At 36.1% G+C, this 20,019-nt stretch overlaps 1 protein-coding gene across 1 annotated transcript; it reads right to left on the bottom strand.

Annotated features, from left to right (window-relative positions):
- Positions 1 to 2,332: 2,332 nt before the first annotated feature.
- On the bottom strand, positions 2,333 to 17,095 carry LOC100369181 (mitotic spindle assembly checkpoint protein MAD2A-like). Its single transcript, XM_002735380.4, has 5 exons — positions 16,998 to 17,095; positions 9,664 to 9,810; positions 8,608 to 8,728; positions 6,060 to 6,163; positions 2,333 to 4,116 (listed from the first exon to the last, which is right to left on the bottom strand). The coding sequence occupies exons 1-5, from the start codon at positions 17,071 to 17,073 to the stop codon at positions 3,950 to 3,952; spliced, it is 615 nt and encodes a 204-aa protein (XP_002735426.1). The 5' UTR covers positions 17,074 to 17,095; the 3' UTR covers positions 2,333 to 3,949.
- Between the last annotated feature and the right edge of the window lie 2,924 nt (positions 17,096 to 20,019).

Genomic DNA, 20,019 nt, shown 5'->3' with positions numbered 1-20,019 from the left:
ATGACATACAATTCATACAGGGTTTGTTTCCTATCCAGACAATCTAATTTTGTAATTGATTAGTTATCCTCCTGACTAACTGTATAATGAACCTAGGAAAAAAAAGGCGACCGTTATGTCAATATTCAGCTCACGTCCCGTATAGTTCTATATTTAGGAAATTGAAAACATTAGCTTTCTTGGTAATATACAACTTTGAATGTTATTGTGCAGATTGCAAGTAATATTTATAATGAATACCTGAATGAGTCTCAGATTTACTTGAAAATTTAGTTCAATTTGAGAGGAGAAAAAAAAAAAAGTAAATGTAGCCTGTGAATCACTGTAAGGAAGTCTGTATTCAATAAACTTCATGTTCCATTCAGGTGCATAGCGCCCTCTGGAGTTCAAGAGACATCTCGTGACATAATTGTTCATGCTTGATAAGGTAGCAAGAAGGAAGCAAGCATGTTCCTGAGTTGGTGAGAAAAGTGAAACACCTGCAAAGTATTATTCACTGCAGATTTGACAGCTGACCCCATGAATATAACCCAAAATCTCAGGGTCATTGCAAAGCTATTTACAAGATTGCCAGATTGACCACCCAACCATAAAACTTACCATAAAGACTGATCAGGGAGATTTTTACCACATTTTCAAATGTGGTATATTAGACGTGCTTTGTCAGTTTTTGTTGGTTAATATATTATCCATGTTTGAATACATTTCCATGACGATTTGTTTTACAATCAGATTTAAAATATTTCACATATGTACTGTTTTAATTGATATTTAGCACGTGCCACAAATGGATGCATGTTCATTTGGCGTTTTGATTAAAGATGGCCGCGCCGTCTGGCTTGTGCATGTACATGTGCACGATAAATCGTTCCATGATCGGATCAAAGATGGTCTACTGTTAGTAATCTTCCTTTTTAGCCATACAAGTATATCACTAATACCCATCTACAACCTCATATTTTTATTATAATACATGCATATGTTTATTCGTAGGAATATCTTCCAAAAATTGTATTAAATGTCGAAAAATGAAAATTACAAATATTTTTTTTTTTTTTTACATAAGATCATTTAGAATAACATAAGTGAGTCTGGTTGCAAATGAATTCGGATTTCCTCTCGAGATGCATAATATGAGTGAGAGTAAACTTTCACTGACACTATATTCTTAAGTAACTAAACTCAGCAACACTTGAATGTTTAACCTTATAAAAAAAATTTCCTGCTCTCCCTTGCATCTGACCAAAGGAGGAGCAAAATACCAGCTCTTTCATTTTCCGATCACTCTGTGTGATAACATGTATGAATATTGGTCGATTTCAAGATGAAAACGGCGAAAAACTACTGCGAAATCCCCGTGTTTGCCACCATCTTGAATAAGTTATCGTGACGCCACGATGCGTCATAGTTTTCCCATTTCACACGGTTTTCGTTGTGAAATCGACCAATTTTGGACCATCTGCCTTCCGTCACTTCGTCCTAGTCTCTTCAGCCCCCAGGGCTTCTGTAAAATTTGAACTGATGAGCTAGGAAGCCATGTCAACTTGAAGGCTCTAGTTTTTGGGGCACTCCATCTTGAATTTTTATGGTGAATGTTCGGCGAAGCAGGGAGAAATGTCCGAACAAAACAACACTGTGCTGGCGGACGATGTGAGCACTTCGATTTACCTTTATATACTGGCAATGCAATTATTCTAAAGTAAAGTTATTTCCAAATTTGGGGGCGGGTCAAGGTCGAATTTTCAATCAATTTGTGAAGTATGTATTTCACTCGGTAAAATGACCATATTTACCTTATCGCATATGTTGCATTATACTCAATAGAAACAAATTTACATGCATGCGCAACTAATAGAAAAATTATAGTACGAGTTTCTTTTGATTCACATACATGTCGCTTTTGAAATAACCCGTTTATTTTTAAAACAACTTATTTGATTAATGGGCATGAATTCCGACAACAAAACATGTTTTTGTTCTTTCATTGCATGAATTGATAGATACATATCACTATACCAGTTAATCACGCCTACTGAAGATGGAAATGTAATTGTTGATGGACAAACGACGGACAATCACCTATATAAACAGCTCTGCTCTGTCATCTACAATGACATGGCAGCGGAGCTAAATAACAAATCAATGTGCACATGTTTACCATTATGTTTTGTCTTTGTAACAACTTCGAACATAATCCGTTGAAGATATATACATTATCAATCCATTTTTAGTACTAATTGAGCCAATTCCAATTGCTGGCAATGAACAGTAGCGACTGTGATATAGGTTGCTAAGCGACTGTGATATAGGTACCATACTGAGAGACAAACTGTATACGAAAAGAATCATTTATTATCCATATCAAAAGTAACAAAAAGAAAATTGTTCAACAGTACAAAAACACTAAGAAGGAAATATAATTTTGTGTCAGTGAGTTGAAAGATTCAGCACAAATAACCACATTTCCCAGCATTTGGCTATGCAGAATTTGTATAAACATCATGCAGTATTTCTTTCGCTCAGCACCAATCCAGTAACACATAGAATCTTTGCAGTATTACAAACGCTAATGACTAGAATCTATGCGGTGTTGTATTTGCTATACGCCATTCCACTAACGCATCATTGACCCATGCAGATATATATGCACAGTATGACTGACAAAGTAGATACATGTATTACTAAAATGGTAATTAGGTATACTAAGTGGAACACTGCATAGATTCTATGCTATAAAGATATTACTAGCACTGTACCTAGGCATTAGAAGAATTGTGCAAAGCAAGTGCAACACAGATACAAGGCTAAATAATGAGATATTAGCATTGTACCTGAGTGTCAGTGGATCAAGAGAATGAGTGGAACACAACTATACGTTCCAGACTAGTATAAACTATAATGGAAAAGAGAATAAATACAGTATCTGTGGTCATAGGGTCAGTAGTTCATATATTGGTTTGACAAGCTACATTAGGTGTGGAGCATAATGTGGATTTTGATCACAAGTTTGAAGTAACAGAGGTTAAGAAAACTTCTCAAATTATCTAAGCCAGGCTTCTATACACTTATATACAATCATTCATGAAAAAGCAGTGAAGACGTCGTTACATTACAACCCTGCACAGAAATGTAAATAGAATAGAATTACAATGTACTAGTTTGAGTATATATTAAAGACCCAGTTTGAAGAAAAAAACTCTGTCTTTGAAACAATGCTCTTTGTAAAATATATGAAACCAATCGGGCAGTGAAGTATATTTTATTTCAGAAATTGAGGCTGACTGTTCATCATCTGTCAATCGTAATCGACACAGATGCACAAACAATTAAGGTGCTGCAGTCGTCGAGCAGCACCCATACGAACTTTGTGTAAACAAATAATATGGTTTTACACATTATACCGGTATACATAGCTATGTATCTTCCCATGATTCAGTGCGACGACTGTAGAACACATCAAGACTGGCCGCCAGAGATGCGCCTCTCTGAATAGTATAGCATTACAGATTAAAATTAAAGTTCAAACTGAACACCTAAAACAAAAACAATATGAATGATTTCACTGACTCACAGTGGTAATAAGGGTTCAGTTTAAACAGATATTTAGTTAATTTATTTATTTTTTCTAATTTTTAGATCATCACTATCATTAATAATAGTTCAACCAATAATAGTTCATGCAGTTTGTTTAAAATTTGAACTTGGGCACAAAGAAGCTTTGATGAACGGCCGGGTGCCGAGTTTTCGACAGGAAGACTGATTTATTTTGACAATTTTTTTTTATAATTAAAATAAACCTGTATGAGGAGTCTGATTTATTTAAGTTTCTTATGTACTTAATAAATTTGTATTGTATTAAGTTTTAAATTGTTATTAGATTTATCTTAATATTTAAATTGGCAGTAGAAGAATTCTATTATTTACATTTGGTAAATTTCAACAGTGTGTATTACTGGTCCCCTTTGTAAGCGACCATGGCATCTACTTTGTGTATCGTAGTACTAAACGATCTCAGTCTAACTTCTCGTCCCTGCGGTATGAGCTGTGGTCCAGACTCTTCCCACTCTAAAGGTGTTTCAGCATCTCTGTCAGTATAGATCAGTAAATCAAACACAGCTGAAAATTAAAAATAAATAATTGAACAACAACTTTTTATTATTATAAAAACATACTGTAAAGTGTTTAAAGCAGAATTTACAAGGAGTTGGTGAAGATAATACCTCGCAAAAGACACTCGTTGTTTTTTAAAGTTGAATTGTCACCGAATCACACACAGGATTCTCAGCTAATAATTGAAGAATACAATATAATATGAAATCAATATTTAATGTGATTCATTTTCAAAGAAAGCGCAACATTGCACTTTTTAACATTATCCGATTTAGGCAAACTGGAGTATATGGTGGGTATGAACTATGTGAATAGGTGGGTTGCCTAAATTCACTACATTCAATTACACACCATAAACTCTGGTCAGTCAGAATGACTATTTTGAACTGTAGGCAGAGTCAGATGATGAAATGTGGTGGGTTTCAAGCAAAACAAACACAAAGGAATGCTCGAAATAAAGTGGTGTCCCCTCCCAGGACAAAACTTATGACTCCCATCTAGCTAAGACCAGGGACAAACGGTGTCTTACCTTGCCAATGTCGTCCCCATACTTAAAGCATACTGCTGATGGGGTGACGGAGTCGGCATTGCATGAGGACACTAGACCCAAACCCAATTTGGGGGTAACTAGCATTGCAAAAAAAAAGAAAAGAGGTCGAAACAGTTCTGCATGAGCTGTAAGCAAGACCTGGACACTTCCAAGGAGCGCTGATGGGAGAAACTTCTCCGCACAAATCTGTAGCAGAGACTGCTCTATCACCTATATGCAGGGATTCCTGTGGCTGTCTGGGCAAGGTCAGTAAACCAAGTCTGACCCACTACGACTGGACCCACCCTAAAAGACCTTCCTCAATGGGTTGTGTCTCTTAGGTAATAATCGATAAGGATGTTTTGCGTTCTCCAGAAGCCTGCCCTCAGTACATGCATGAGGGACCATGACGCAAGAGCTAATGAGTTTGCGCTCATACTTGGTGTCTCTGTAGACTCTGTGTCGAGGATGCCAGATGGTCGTAAACGTCTAACACTGTTGCAAAAAATGTCAGGTTTCAGCCAGTATAACTTGCAAACAAGCACTCTCAGATTTTTGTTCATGTTACTTGAAATTGAAAAGGCCTTTAACTATGTTTTGCTGACACAACTTTAAGAACATGAATATTCACAGCTGTGATTTTACCAAATGCACATTCTTGCAAGGATATTTTTAAATCAGGAACAAAACCCAAGGCATTTACTTATCACAAAAATTAAAGATATTTACAGTATTCGTTTTTTTTATAAGCCAAACTTGATTTTTTTCAGTTGCCCTTACACAAACAAGATGTGCTCTGATTGATCTGATTGATTGATCTGATTGATTGGGATATGGGTATGCATTGTGTTGGATTTTGTCAATATGCAAATACAAGGATTATGAGCCATGAGTACTGCTGTCATTGCTGCTATCGATTAGTGACAGAATATGGTGAAAACTGTAAATATTCCAGCAGTGGAAGTACCAATTGTTGTGATTTAGATATTCAATTCACAAATTGAGTAGCATTTATAAATTCACAGCACATGTTTAAACTATGTATTAAAAAACAATGTAGTTTTCACATGTATACGTTTGCATGGGACCCATACCGAATTCGGCACACGCCGATTGACTCTTCAAATTGTAATGCCAGCAACATTTTGAATAAAGTGAGACAATGCAAATCAGAAAGATACAGCTTTCGCAAAATACCATATCCTGATAAAAAAAAACGGGCATATTTTGCTATTCACTACAATATATTTTGTCATGCATCACAACTAACTCAGAAAACTGTGAATACACTACTGTTGCATTTATTAATTGAAACATGTTTGTTTAAAGGCTTCTAATAAAAATAAAGATTATGATACAGCTTTAAACTAGGTACAACCACTATGAATGCTACCAGTGATCGGTTATGAGTAAAACTTACTTGCTCCTTCTAACAATGGTAAGAATGTAACCGACGCTGTAATCTGTCTGATAACCGCTTTTATTCCTTTTATAATATCTTCTTCAACAGCTTTCCTCGGTTTACTGTAATAATAAGATGTTTTATACATGTACATAAAATGTTGATAGCAAGACACTATTCCACAAAATAGAAACTCCAAATTTAGAGAATTAAACAGATTGGAAGACAAATATTGATCTTGATCAGGAGGCAATCTATAAATAATGATAGTTTCTTTTCAGTTTTTATTTATTTACTGCTCATGAAGGAATAAATAATTGCAATGAAACAACATCTTAATTAGGGGAGAGTAGGAAATCAAACGGGTGGTTCACCGCGGCTCTATGCGGTACACCGAGCAGAGCCGCGGACTGCTTATAATTAGGGGTCTCTACCGCGGTGGCCATCGGTACCGGTTGCAGCCGCGGTCTAGGAAAGGTGTGAAATACGTACTTAACAGTTTCCTTTGTGATTCCTTGAGTCTTTGTTTCAAATAGCTGTTTTTAAATCGACCAGGTTACGAGCATCGCTGGCATGGAAATACTAAGCATATGGTAATATCGGCCCACGTATTTTATTAATATAAAAATCCATAAGTCCAATGCTGTATACGAATTGTTGTTGCATGAAACAATGTATTTATCACCAATTCCAAGAGTAAAAGTCGTAACTTTTGAAGGTACGAGTATTATGACTCGTCCATACATTTCACTTACGTTTGTTACACTTGAATAAAGTCTACCACATGAAAAGAATGTTATTTACAAAGTTTTAAATAGCCGAGCCTTCCTGATTCGAGCCTCTTGTTGATTTGACAACGGTGGGTATCATTAATGTTTATTCTTTGCCTGTATCGCATTCCAGACAAAAAGTTCAAGATCGGTAAACAAGAAATGGACGAACTAAAATGTCTCTTGTGTTTCACGTGCGACATGATTATTAAAAAAAAACTGAGTTAAGCGGTCATGTACGTTCTATAAATCTAACCTCGCACACATAATCTTGTATTGACATGTTTTTTTTGGGCGTCAAAAACGACGTTGCCTTTCAGTTAACTCTTCGCGAGAGTTTACCGATTTTTTTGAACAAATGTTAAGTAACTATATCATTTTGCGTCAAACTGGGTGGCCCGAATTTAAATGTCAGTGCGTGAACTCATTGAGGTCATTGCCCATTACCGCATGTAATTCAAACATGTGGTTATTAGAGTTCAGTCGAAATGTACGCGAATAATGCGATCGAAGTGCGCTCCGAGTTTATTATAGAAAAATTTAACATTACGCATGATATTGTATGTTATTGTATGGTTAATATTACATATTCACTTTATTTTGAATAAAATAATTCACCGATGAGTCGTAAGTATTTAAAATATTTTCTCGACTTTCGTTAGACACCTGACTCCGGGACCTGACTATCTTTTTCAATGATTTAAATGCGTCCATGTTTATATTTGCGTAATAATTACGAATGCAACGCATTATCAAGTCGGTAATATTGAAATATTCACAGACCTAATAGCCCGGGTTAGTGTCCTAAACAATAATAAAAATAACTTAGTTTGCGTAATTACTATAAAAGCAATACATTGCAAAGTTGAAATACTTAGAGCCCGTGCAATACTGTAAACATATTTGCGTTATTAGAAAAGCAGCACACTAAGTAAACGATGTGGAAATATTCAAAGCCAATACAGAGTTGGATACAAGTTGTGTTATTACAGTACTGCAGGATATAATAACAAATTTACGAGATCGAAGCGCGGACCAAGAAAGAAAAGGGTTGCTAAGGCAACGCGCCAGTTCAGTGCGTGACTTGGGGTCAAACTTCGGTCAACACACACTTGATGTCAGCATCGCCGCGTAGCAAGTTTTGCAACGTATTTGAAGTTCAATTGTGCCCCAAAATGATGTCGACGATCATTCAATTGTCGCAGCGCATGTTGTACCAAGTCCATGATACACCCTGTTTCGACTTTGGCTTGCTTTTCCTTCTTAGTGCATAATCTTGTTCACGTAAATGCGACCTCTCACCAATGTATTAAAACACTTTGAGAATTTATACTTATGCGTGATTATATTTGGTCTACGCGAAATATTGATCTTTCTAAACATTTTCTGAGACCATGCATGATATATATTCACAAAATAATGCGATCATATTTTATATTATGTTGATCTCTACGTCTTTCTGAGCCGTTTTGTGATTTTATTCCAAGGCTCAGGCAAATAAAATAATGTCAACTATTATAGACTAGTTTCCTAGCTTTTGGCTCAGCCAAATTGGTTTAATTTTTCATTAGAACTTTGTGATCCTTTCAATTTCCCAGTTCTTTGTGTTCATTAATGGTTTTGACAATAAGTGTGAATTGCTGTGCGAGCCCACCGCGGAAGACCGCATTCAGTCGGCGTAATGGAATCTATGCATAAATTTGCATATAATGCGGTCGACCGGCGAGCACCCACCACCACCGCGGTAATGACCGCGGTGCATCGCCCGTTTGATTTCCTACTCTCCCCTTAATTACCTATCTTCTGTCATTGTTTTATCACATTCAATATTAAACTGCCATCTTTCAAGCACTTCATTGGTATCAATATCAGTTACCACTAATACTAATTTTTGAACTGTCTTTCCGAGTAACCAATCTGAAAGGAAAAGATAATAAATTAGGCCCAGAAAAAAAGAAAACGGTTTTGGATTAAGTTGTGTTCCAAATTCAATGCGCACCGGCAATGTAAACAATCTTAAAAATATTGATTAACAATGGTTAAGGCATTGTTTGTTTCGCATAGTTTTGAGAAAGCCAACCATCCGTGGGAATCTGAGAATCCTGAGAATCTGTGTGTTATGCATGAAGATGGTGAGAGTCAACTGATGTGGAGGACAGACTAACAAGGGTGTTTGTGTCAGAGCACAGAAGATCAATTGCCCAACGCGAAGGTGAATGTTCTGCTTGCGCGAGGACACATATGTTCAGCAAAACAGAGGTGGACATACAGTTTCTGAGGGTCTCTAAAACTGTATGTCCACCTAGAGTGAACATTTGTATTATTACAATGTATCCTTATAGACAAGTTGAATAAATTCCAGAGCAGTGATTTAATTTTATCAAGTTTTATCGTGGATGGCTTAACCGAGTTTCAGCCTGATGAAGAATTAATTTTTACAAATATACCCGTTGCTACCCTGTATGCTCTCTGGGAAACTGAATGGGGCAGTCACACTTTCATTGCGTTGGCGACTAACAGTTGATATAGCATTTTGGGAAAACATAGAACAGTCATTCATTGGTAGCGTAGATTCGCAGCAAGCCTTATTCATCAGCCATCAACATCATGAACACCCAATGACTGTAGATGCCAAATCTTTGCAGCAGATGTTAGTGGAAAGTTTCTAAATAGTGGGACAGTAGTCGGGTACCCAGGATCATATTGCAAGGAACCCATATGAATTTCACTGCTTGGACTTGTACAGTCCAAGCCAGACCTTTGCAGAGTCAAAAACATGATTGTCGAATAAGTTTCATGAATGGCAGCACAAAAGATTGGCACTAAAACACGCCATGAGATCACATTCCTACCTCGTAATTGTTTGAGTACGCCTGATAAATAGGTATTCAACAGTTCATCAGTTGTTACTAGCACTGTTAACCCATACTTGGATTCTCTGGTGAAAGTTTCTGCCGGGTAAATACCTCGCTGATACAGTATACTATTAATCCCATATTCTGAAGAAAGACAACATAAATGTTACTGTAAAAGACTTTATTTTAGCTGGAATTTATTTTCGCTGAAAAGACTTTTCGGGTCTTTTTGTATGGAATTTATTTTCACTGATTTTTTAGTTGAATGTAAAATGCAGGAAAAAAGGTATATTCGTTGGATTTTATTTTCATTGAATCATTCCTTCAGCGAAAATAGCAAAAATTACTGGTAATACCAAGCAAAAATAAAGTATTTTACAGTAGTTTTTAAAATACGGGGAGTCCAAGCACAGAAATATGAACACAAATAAATAATAACATTACTCAATACATGTAGGACATAGATAAGTTTATAAGATCTACAAAGTTTTTTGTGATTTCTACAAGTCAATTTAAGCTATTCTATGAGTCAATTTCGAGCCCTGGAAGTACATTTGAAAGCAGAAAACATTATATGTTTGAATGTTATACAACCGTAAATTGATAGCTGCTTTATGATCTATTTTTTTTTTTAATCATCTATATGACCATATAAGTGTACACCTCTAATAGAGTAAATATTACACAAATAGTATTTGTTTTTAACAGTACAGAATAGCAGAGGATTTTACTCTACACTAATCATATACATTGAAAGTATCATGGTGATAATCAGACATTAATGTTTACAAACCATGTCAGTCAGATACACAAGATAATAAATAAATAAATAAATGACAGGCAGACAGAAGGTGACATTTGCAAGTTAGCGAGTTTTTCTGCATCAGTTAAAGCAGGGGAGTCGTCACCTGCGCATACATCAGATGGCCATAGCGTGTCATTGTTTACAAACAAGCGTCTGTCCATGACTCATGAGCCTTTGTGTTTTTAGCATGTGTTGTTATTGTCACTTGGGACTCAATTCCAACGTATGCGCAGGCAACGATTCTCTCGCTTTAATATCAGGAAGTGATAGAATTGACACACCTAGGGTACACTGACTAAGTATAAACACAGGTCGTTTTGATTGTTTGTTTTTAAGTTACAATTTATGAAAATGATTACATTAGGATTCACAAGCTTGTAATGATCATAAATACTACTAGTATGTAAATAATTCACTGGTGACAAAAAGCAGTTACTCTAATTTAGTTTACTTTTATTGATATATAAAGGAATGACCAAGTTTCTTTACGAATAATTCACCGGGATCCCTTTAAAACACTTGCGGTGTACTTTTTTGTACGCACTATTATTTAAATGTTGCAAAATTGCTATGGTGTTCGGAAAAGATGCAGTTTGTATGTCTCATCCAAGGGATCATGACATTGAGATTGCAAGTCAACCTGTTGTTCAGTGCTTCCGGGATTAAGTAGATATAGTTTAACAGTCCCTCAAATTTTTTAGAAATGTTATTTTTTATTGAAGCACTCAGTGCTCTTGATTTTAGAAAACTAATTTTGGTGGAGGAAGATTATGTTGTCTTTGACAACAGGGATTTCACCATGGTCACTTCGCTAAGCCTGCAATCCGGGAAATGATTCACAAACAAGAGTACTATTCTGTCAGAGATTTTTTTAAACAAGAGAACAGGGACATAGCACCCTCATGCCATGGTCATGCATCCCCTTACCCTGGGGAGCAGATCCTCTGTCAACCATAAAATTCTGATTGACCAGGGATCACATGTGGCCACAGTCTTCAACTGTGACCTGTCTGTCTGATAGTAATTTTGGCTCCAAGGAAGCCATAGAATGCTCCATTTTAACTTAGAATTATCAAAAACTCCACACCCTGGTAGGGAGAACCCTATCTTCCCCACTTGGTGGCACCACTGAATTGCAGTGCTCCCTCTTGCGCTTTTTTTTCTTAGAAAAACCCCTGCTGAGTAATACATGAATTTCATTTTAAATAAATATCCCTCCATGTTTCAGGTCGATTGAATTATGACACCTGTAGTTTATCAAATGTAATAAAGGTGTTAAAATAAACATATAAAGTTAGATATTTAAAATCTACTACAATACAGTTACATGGAATAATGTAAAAAAAATAATATTAATGACCCATTAGGTGGTTTTCTCTAATGTTATTTGCTGTTTTTATAAATATGATGAGCTCTGTTAGTAAATATTTGTTGTTTGTATTCAATATATGAATGAATTTTTCTTTGTTTGTACAGTGTTGAAAATTGTTAATTTTCTTTGAAAAATGTGAACAGCTCTCTTTCATCTGTGTAAAGTTTACATTTTGTGATGTTATTAATTTCATCCTCAAGTAGGTTGCATTTAGTACATTTTCTGTCTTCTGTTTTTATTTTTGGTCTTTTGTGCCTTCCCATCTTCCCATTAGTTTATGGGCACTCAGTTTCAATTTTCCTAATAGACCAATGTTTCTTTATTATCAAGGATTTTAATGTATGGTTCAGTATTTATATTTTTCTTCAGTAATGTATAAGTTATTAGTTTTGAATCTGGTCTTTGATTATCTTGGTTCCATTTATAATTGTAATATTCATTCACTTTTTGTTTAAACTGGTCTTTCTTAATTTTTTCTAAATTCTTGATATCATACAGTTGTTTTATTTTATGCAGATTCATTAACCAACGCCTAAACACACTGGTATCTGATGTCTATTTCGGTGACTACAGAATAGGATAGACTTTTTTATTAATTAAAACTGTGAAGATAAAGTGACATTTCTTTTTGTAAATATGTTAATGAAGGTTTTAATAATTTTACATGCATATTTTACAATGAGTTCCTAGTGTTGAAACACTTTTCAATGTACAATATATGCTTTCTTTGACTAATATAGTTTTTTGGTTCAAAACTGATAACAATCACGGCAATGTTTGTAAATTCGCTAGTAACTTATTAAACCAATATATGAACAAAGAAAACTGTAATATTTGTGAATCAAAATTTTTATTTGTGGGACAAAGTTCATTCAATGATTGTATTGTGTAGTCTTAAGACCATCTTGTGTTTATTAATTGTATATTCTATTAAGTAAGCACACTGTGCATTTCATGAAGGTATGAATTTGTGGTAAGAGTTCCTTAGGGCCCCCTCACCCATAACTCTAATCCTAACCCCTCCAGTACTCCTCCTCCATTTCAATTGTATATGCCACTCTTTGGATCACTTATAATTATTTGGAGAGACAAATTGAATTACATTGGGGGGGGGGGTGTTAGGGTTCGGGTTCAGGTTATGGGTTAGAGGCCTTAAGAAACTCTTTTCGAATTTGTTTTTCTATAAACATATTATAAATTTATAAATGTTTACAAAAATAGACCAATCAGTTTAGTGAGGATGCATGACTGTGAATCGACCAATGACTCAGAGAAACCTGCAAAGAATTATGGGTAATGGGCATTACCAAATAACTTCTGCAACCAATGGAAGCATCTTTGGATTTGAATGTTAATTAATTTGCGTAACATCTTCTGGTGTAAATGTTCTATTAATTAATGTCCATAAAATAAAATAATACCTTCAGGAAATTAATAGCATGCAAATAAATAAATAAGTAAATTAAAAAACAAAACAGTAGACTTGGTAGTTGGATTTTCCTGACTTGACAAAAAAAAATGTTTTCCCACCCCCCACGAGTTTGCAATGGTCAATCCCTGAGACACAAGATTAAAACATACCGGTAGTTCACGATTCAAAATAAGAACGTTAATTTTATTATTATGTGTTACTGCGGTCATATCACGGCAATCACCTCAATGCAACACATGTTAATCAGGTAAGTCAATTAAGTTAGTTTACTTTTTCGACCACTACAGTGACCAAGGGTCATTCCAGTTTTTGTCCACCCCCCCCCCCCCCCTATGGATGGGTTAAATCTGAGGGGTCATATTTCTACAAAAAGTATGGATGGTCCAATTCCGATTTTCCGGTCCAATTTTTTGACCATTTTTTTCTCTATATCCACACCCCTACAGATGATTTAATTCCGAGGGGGGTCATATTTTTGATATGTGGCTGTACCCCTGCTCGCAAACTGTTTTAACCCAAGAAAATCTATTTATTATTCTACGACTGTGCCGATCAAGCCCACACAAACATATCAGTCGCAACTTAGAATAAAGAATAAACCAATGTGTTGGGGCAAATAATTCATGTGTATACTTGATACATTCATTTAAAAGAGTCTGACTTACTTGTACATTTCAGTTGTTCTCAAATTTCATTGGCATCCATGAACTGGAATAGTTCACATTATAAATTAAAATAAACTCAACTCGACATGTGGCTATTACATCGGACATTACAACACTTGTATACATTTTATTTATAATATTTGAAATCTCTGTATTTTACTGGCTGGCATAATTAGAAAGCTTCGCCTTCATTCCCATTATTCCAACTCTATTTTATTCACACGCGCAAGTCTGGTTTGCGCGCAGGTTATCATTAGAATGCCATGCACAAGTCTGATTTGGCCGGCGTACGCGCAAGTGGCATATATACAAAACTGCATTTCACCTTTTCCATAGGCAACTACCCTGTAGAGGCACCCTTACATATGCAGTCGTGTATGGTAGGCTCGCACGGCAATTCACATTTATTGTCAAGACCATGAATGAACACAAAAGACTGGGAAATTACAAGGATCACAAAAATTTCCAATGGAAAATTAAATAAATTTGGCTTAGTCAAAAGCTTGGAAACTAGTCTATAATAGTTGGCCGAAGAATATTTGTTTTATTTGCCTGAGCCTTGGAATGAAAGACGTACATAATATAAAATATGATTTTGTGAATATACATCATGCATGGTCTCAGATAATGTTTAGAAATTTTAATGTTCTGCGTATAATCAAGCAAAGTATAAATTCAAAGTGTTTTAATACATTGATGAGAGGTCGCATTTTACGTGAACAAGAACATGCATTTAGAAAAAAAAGCCGAAGTCAAAATTTGGTACAACATACGCTGCGACAACTGAGTGATCAGCGACATCATTTTGGGGCGCAATTGAATTCAAGTACTTCTTTGCCAAACTTGCTGCGCTGCGATGCTGACATCAAGTGTATATTGACCAAAGTTTGGCACGTTACCTTAGCAACCCCTTTCGTTCTTGCCTCATGTGTCGTTCTAGTAAAATTGATATGATATCCGACGGTACTGTAATTATGCAACTTGTACACAACTCTGTACTGGCTTTTCTAATTACGCAATTTTGTTTACAATATTGTACCGGCTCTGAATATTTCAACATTGTAATTGCTTTCATAATAATTACGCAAACTCAAGTTATTTTTACAATTGTTAGGGCACTGACCCGGGGTATTGGGTCTGTGAGTATCTCAATATTACCGACTTGATAATGTTGCTTTCGTAATAATTACGCAAACTTACACATGTGCACATTTAAATCATTGAAAAAGATAGTAGTCAGGTGTCTACTGAATGTCGGGGAAAATATTTTAAATACTTCATCGATGTTCCTATTGTGAATTATTTTATTCAAAATGAAGTGAATATGCAATTTAAACCATACAATAACATACCATATCATGCGCAATGTTTAAATTTTCTATAATAAAATAAACTCTGGGCATCGCACTTCGATTACATTATTCATGTACATTTCAACTGATAACCACATGTTTGAATTACATGCAACGATGGGCAATGACCTCCAGAGTTCATGCACTGACATTTAAAGAGGGAGAATTGTCATATACGCATGCGTTCATAGTGTGTCTACCCACGCCTACCCTTAGCTGAAGTTGACAATACATACATTATGTATTAATTGGTTAACTTGTGTCTTTTGTCACACCAAAATGGTGCAATATTTCAGGGCAAAAGTATTGAGGACTGTTCACAATTATAATTATCAAACTTTTGACATATCATATGAACATTTAGGTTTTAAAGTTGTATTATATTTTAATTTTTGTTGAAAATTGATCATTTCCTCTTTTCAGAAATATGTTTTACTATACAGCATACATTATAAGGCCTGGAACCAGTTGGTTCGAGTTTTCAACAACTTAGGGAGTCTCAATTCAACATTGTAAATAAACTATTAAATTTTGTACTGCTGGCATGTTCTACTGTTATCACAAAACTTTTTCGCTAAGTTTCGCTTAGTTTACGCTTTTAATGTGCAGCCAGACTCCACAGGCCAATGTTGGTAAGTTACTCACTGTTGCATCATGGGATTTAAGTTGTTTTCCTAACTTAAATAAATTTTTCAGGCAAAACCCATAGATGTTGTCCTGGATTTTGTTTTTGGATTCAGTTAAGGGGTCAAATTAACTTATTTACAAAGGGCTTTCAACTAAATATAAAACATAATATATACAACTTTAAATTAATGTTTTTGTGACATTAAATCCAAAGCAGTAAACCTGTGTGTATTAAAGTTTTACCAATAGTCATTAGACCTTGCTTGCTTTTATGTATAAAACAAATTGTGAGCAATAAAAAAATGTTATTATATAACACTACATGTATATATGCATTCTAGATGTATATTTTTGCATTTACACTGAGCACCATATTGCTTCATACATATGATTTGTGAATCAGTCTGCAAATTACCTGACCATTCAGTTGAACGTACTTCTACATTGCAATTAGTAGAGACATATCACAATAAAAAAAATCAACACCAATGACAAAAGTCATTCAACTAATTTTCGGGACAATTTGCAAATCAGGTGCACAAAACAATGTGGGACACACACATCCCTCAAGATGACGTCATAATATTATGACATCACTCTAGTTGTGCACCCCCCCCCCCCTCCAAAAAAATGATTGACTCCTTCCAACTGCACTGCTCTTCGCAACATACAGGTACCATCCCAATTCATCAATTTCTTTTTTATAATTAGAAGACCCAAGTAGGCCACTTGCAAGTCACACTGCTTTTTTCCGAGGGGTTCTGTTTTTGTGTGTATCCGAGGGGTATAATTTGTTCACATACCCATCCGTATACGTCAAATCAGTAGTTTCCAGGGGGTGTGTTAGTTAACAAAAATCCGACACCTAAATAGTGGGTTTGAATCCATAGGGTGTCATAACCTTAATATCCATCCGTAGGGGAGGGGGTGGATAAAAACTGGAATGACCCCCAACCCCCGTCGCTGACCGGCTTCATTCTCCTGCACAGATGATGCCGAGCTTGACAACTGGCACAAAAATCAATTATATTAAAACATCTATGTGGAGACTCGTCTCACATGTGCTGCATATACTTACTGAAAAACTCCGTGACCATTTCGGCCGAACCTTTTAGCGTGATGCTGTTTTTTGTTGCCTGTTTCGTAGCCGCCATTTTTTTGTATTTGTGTCAACGGTTTGTAACAGCTATTTTGATTGGTAGTTGGACTCACTCTGGCGCTGTTTTCATTACGGGTGACTCCATTGGTTAGCATGCTTTTCAATTCAAGCAGGGCTGATTGTTGTGCATTGTAACTATTATGATATACATTACCAGGATACGGTCTTCATAAACTACGACCGCGTAAAATAATAATAATGTTATAATATTTATTAACAATATTTTTTCATCGCAACTGTATTGGTGTTTTGAAAACGGCATTTTTGAGTCAACTTCTCTTTATATTTACATTTGAGATTTTACTGGTTATATTTCAGTTCTGATGGGGTGAGGGGTTGCTAGATAGAATTGTTTTCTTTCCTCATGGCGCGTAGCGGGACGATGAATCAGTTGCGGGGGCGTCCAAAATCAAGCTGAAGCCCCTTGTGTCCACAAAATTTGCCCCTCAAAACAAAATGCAGGAGATAGCGTTTCAGAGGGTCGAGATTTCCAAATTTTCAAGAGGGGCATGCCCCGGACCCCCTAGTAAGGTCGTGCTTTTGGCCAAGATTTGGCCCAAGGTTGGACAGCAGACCCCCCCCACCCCCATGCAAAATTTCCAGCCGCCGCCTCTGTGAAATTTCAACGCACATCGCCCTCTAGTGACTGGTTGCTTCAGTTTTGTTGTCCGACGACGGAAGTCATGATGCATTTATAGTTTAAAAGTCTGTTCGTTCATTTTGACAAGTTGGCTATTTGCTCGCGGCGTGCAAATAGAAACTGCGTTTTTAAATATGAAATGGTCCAACTGTTTTAGCGCATTGATTATTCGCTGATTTGTTGCTAAATTCCGTCAGCACTGATACATCAGTGAGTGTCAAACCCAGTGATATATGATCTACACAATATCAAAATAGTGATTTTCACAGTATTTGAAACCGAAGTTGGTTATTTTTGATTGTTTAGAAATATATTTTTTGTTGTATAGACTTTTGTTAAACATTCAGTTGACAATCTTTTTAGACCGAAGTTATTTTCGCCGCTATCACAGTTGCTATAAAGAGACCGTATCCTTAATTATATTTCAGCACATTATTCTACGTATGTTTGTTTCATCTGTGCTCTGTATAGTGCTGTTTTGGCCAATCTTTTATTTTTGTTGGCCACAAGAAGCAGAATCGTGATCTCCCGAGACGATTTCCTACGATTGAGTCAGCAATTTCTATTAACCAATCAGAGCTCCTGCTGATGACGTCGTTTTTGTATTTATAGCAACGGATGACGTCATGGCAGATATAAATATACGATGTTGTCGCACAACAATCAGATCTCTTCGAGCTTCGAGCGGTCTCATTCTCGGCCTGTTTTCAGTGTGTTACATTTGTAGAAATGGCAGACTGGAAATGGGTGTTGTCTCATCTTAACAAAAATCCGCCCTTCAGGTAACGCTTACTTCGTAAACTCGTAATGTTTCGCCATTACGAACTCACTACCGGTTCTAGGGGCGAATAACTCTATAGCGACCTCGCTATCACTGCTCGGCAGTGCTTTGAGGATGGGTATTCGATCCCGGGAGCCACCGCGCTAGACAAGTGATAGTTACAAGGATATCCAGTATATACACCTTGGCTATCTTGTATATCGTGGTGGATTTCGGGACATAAACACGTGACGCAGCAGAGTTTTAAGACGTATCGGCGGTGTGTACGTACTAATTGTATTTTGTAGAAAGGTCGTGATATGACCTTCGTTTTAGAGCATTGCATTGTGTGACTTTTGTTTACGTCTCAACCACGGAAATCAGGCTGTCTAATAGTATTTCTGCTGGAGCCTCATATCTAAACGTACCAATCGTGTAGCGTTGTGCGAGTCACGTGATGTCGGGAATGAAGTGCGTTTGGAAAGTAGGTTGAGTTTTATCAAGTTGTTCATATGTTAAGTTGTAGACATATCTTATTTGTTGATGTCTTGTTGAACAATACGAGATTTGCATAATAGTAAGCAGTTGTCTTGTGTTTATGGATGAGTGAACACACGGCTACTACCTGTGCGGTTGATTCTTGTAGGTTGAGACAACGCCCCTTTTCACTACCACTTTCTGCTACTCCAGTTTCCTGCGTCTGTAACACGTGAAAACGGTTGAGGTACGTATTATGCTCGTATCTCCATGATAATGACAATAATAAATGTATAAATATCAACAATGTGTGTGTATTTATTTCCAACCCCCACCTGACCTACCACCCTCCATAAGTCTTGACTGCGTGTCTTCGTACCTCAATGCATGCTATATCATTTACACACGCCAATGTCATCGCGGCCGTATTTTACAATTGTACGAGGTTTCAAATTCATATTATTTATATTAATTCATATTTATCCAAATTTCGAACCAAATACATTTTTACGGTTTTAATTCTGCGTTATATGAATGATGCGATCGCTCTGTGTTATTCAAGAGCCCCATTCGACGGCAATCGGTAAAGCTAAAACGCATGCATGACTACAGATACACAATTCGTATTGAACAAGCATTACTACATTGTGTAACTGTATAATTTTGGCATATTTCGTCAATGCATACCCGAAATATATGATGAAACACTGTGACATTTTCACATAAGAAATGGACGTCGGAAATTCAAATTTGTGACTACATTGACCCGCAAATTAAACAAGTCCTATTTCCGATGAGTTCCAATAACAACTTCTTTCAAGTTCACGTAACTGGTTCATTTAATAATATATATTTATCCTGAATACTGACCTTTATCATTATTGATTATTAGTTTTCATAGAGATACATATTAAGACCATGAATGTATGCAGAATTACAACATTGATTGATATTTTTCAAGGTTATAGGTTTCATATTCTTTTACAAAACGCCCTGGCGTGTGGGTGGCACTGTATCTAGCCATCTAGTAGTCTACGTCATTTCTGTGCAGGAGAGGAGCCCTG

The sequence above is a fragment of the Saccoglossus kowalevskii genome, chromosome 19 (assembly GCF_978046115.1).
Source record: "Saccoglossus kowalevskii chromosome 19, keSacKowa6.1, whole genome shotgun sequence".
NCBI classification, from domain to species: Eukaryota; Metazoa; Hemichordata; class Enteropneusta; family Harrimaniidae; genus Saccoglossus; species Saccoglossus kowalevskii.
Note: the sequence above shows the minus strand (reverse complement) of the source record. Positions and strands in the feature narration are given on the sequence as shown.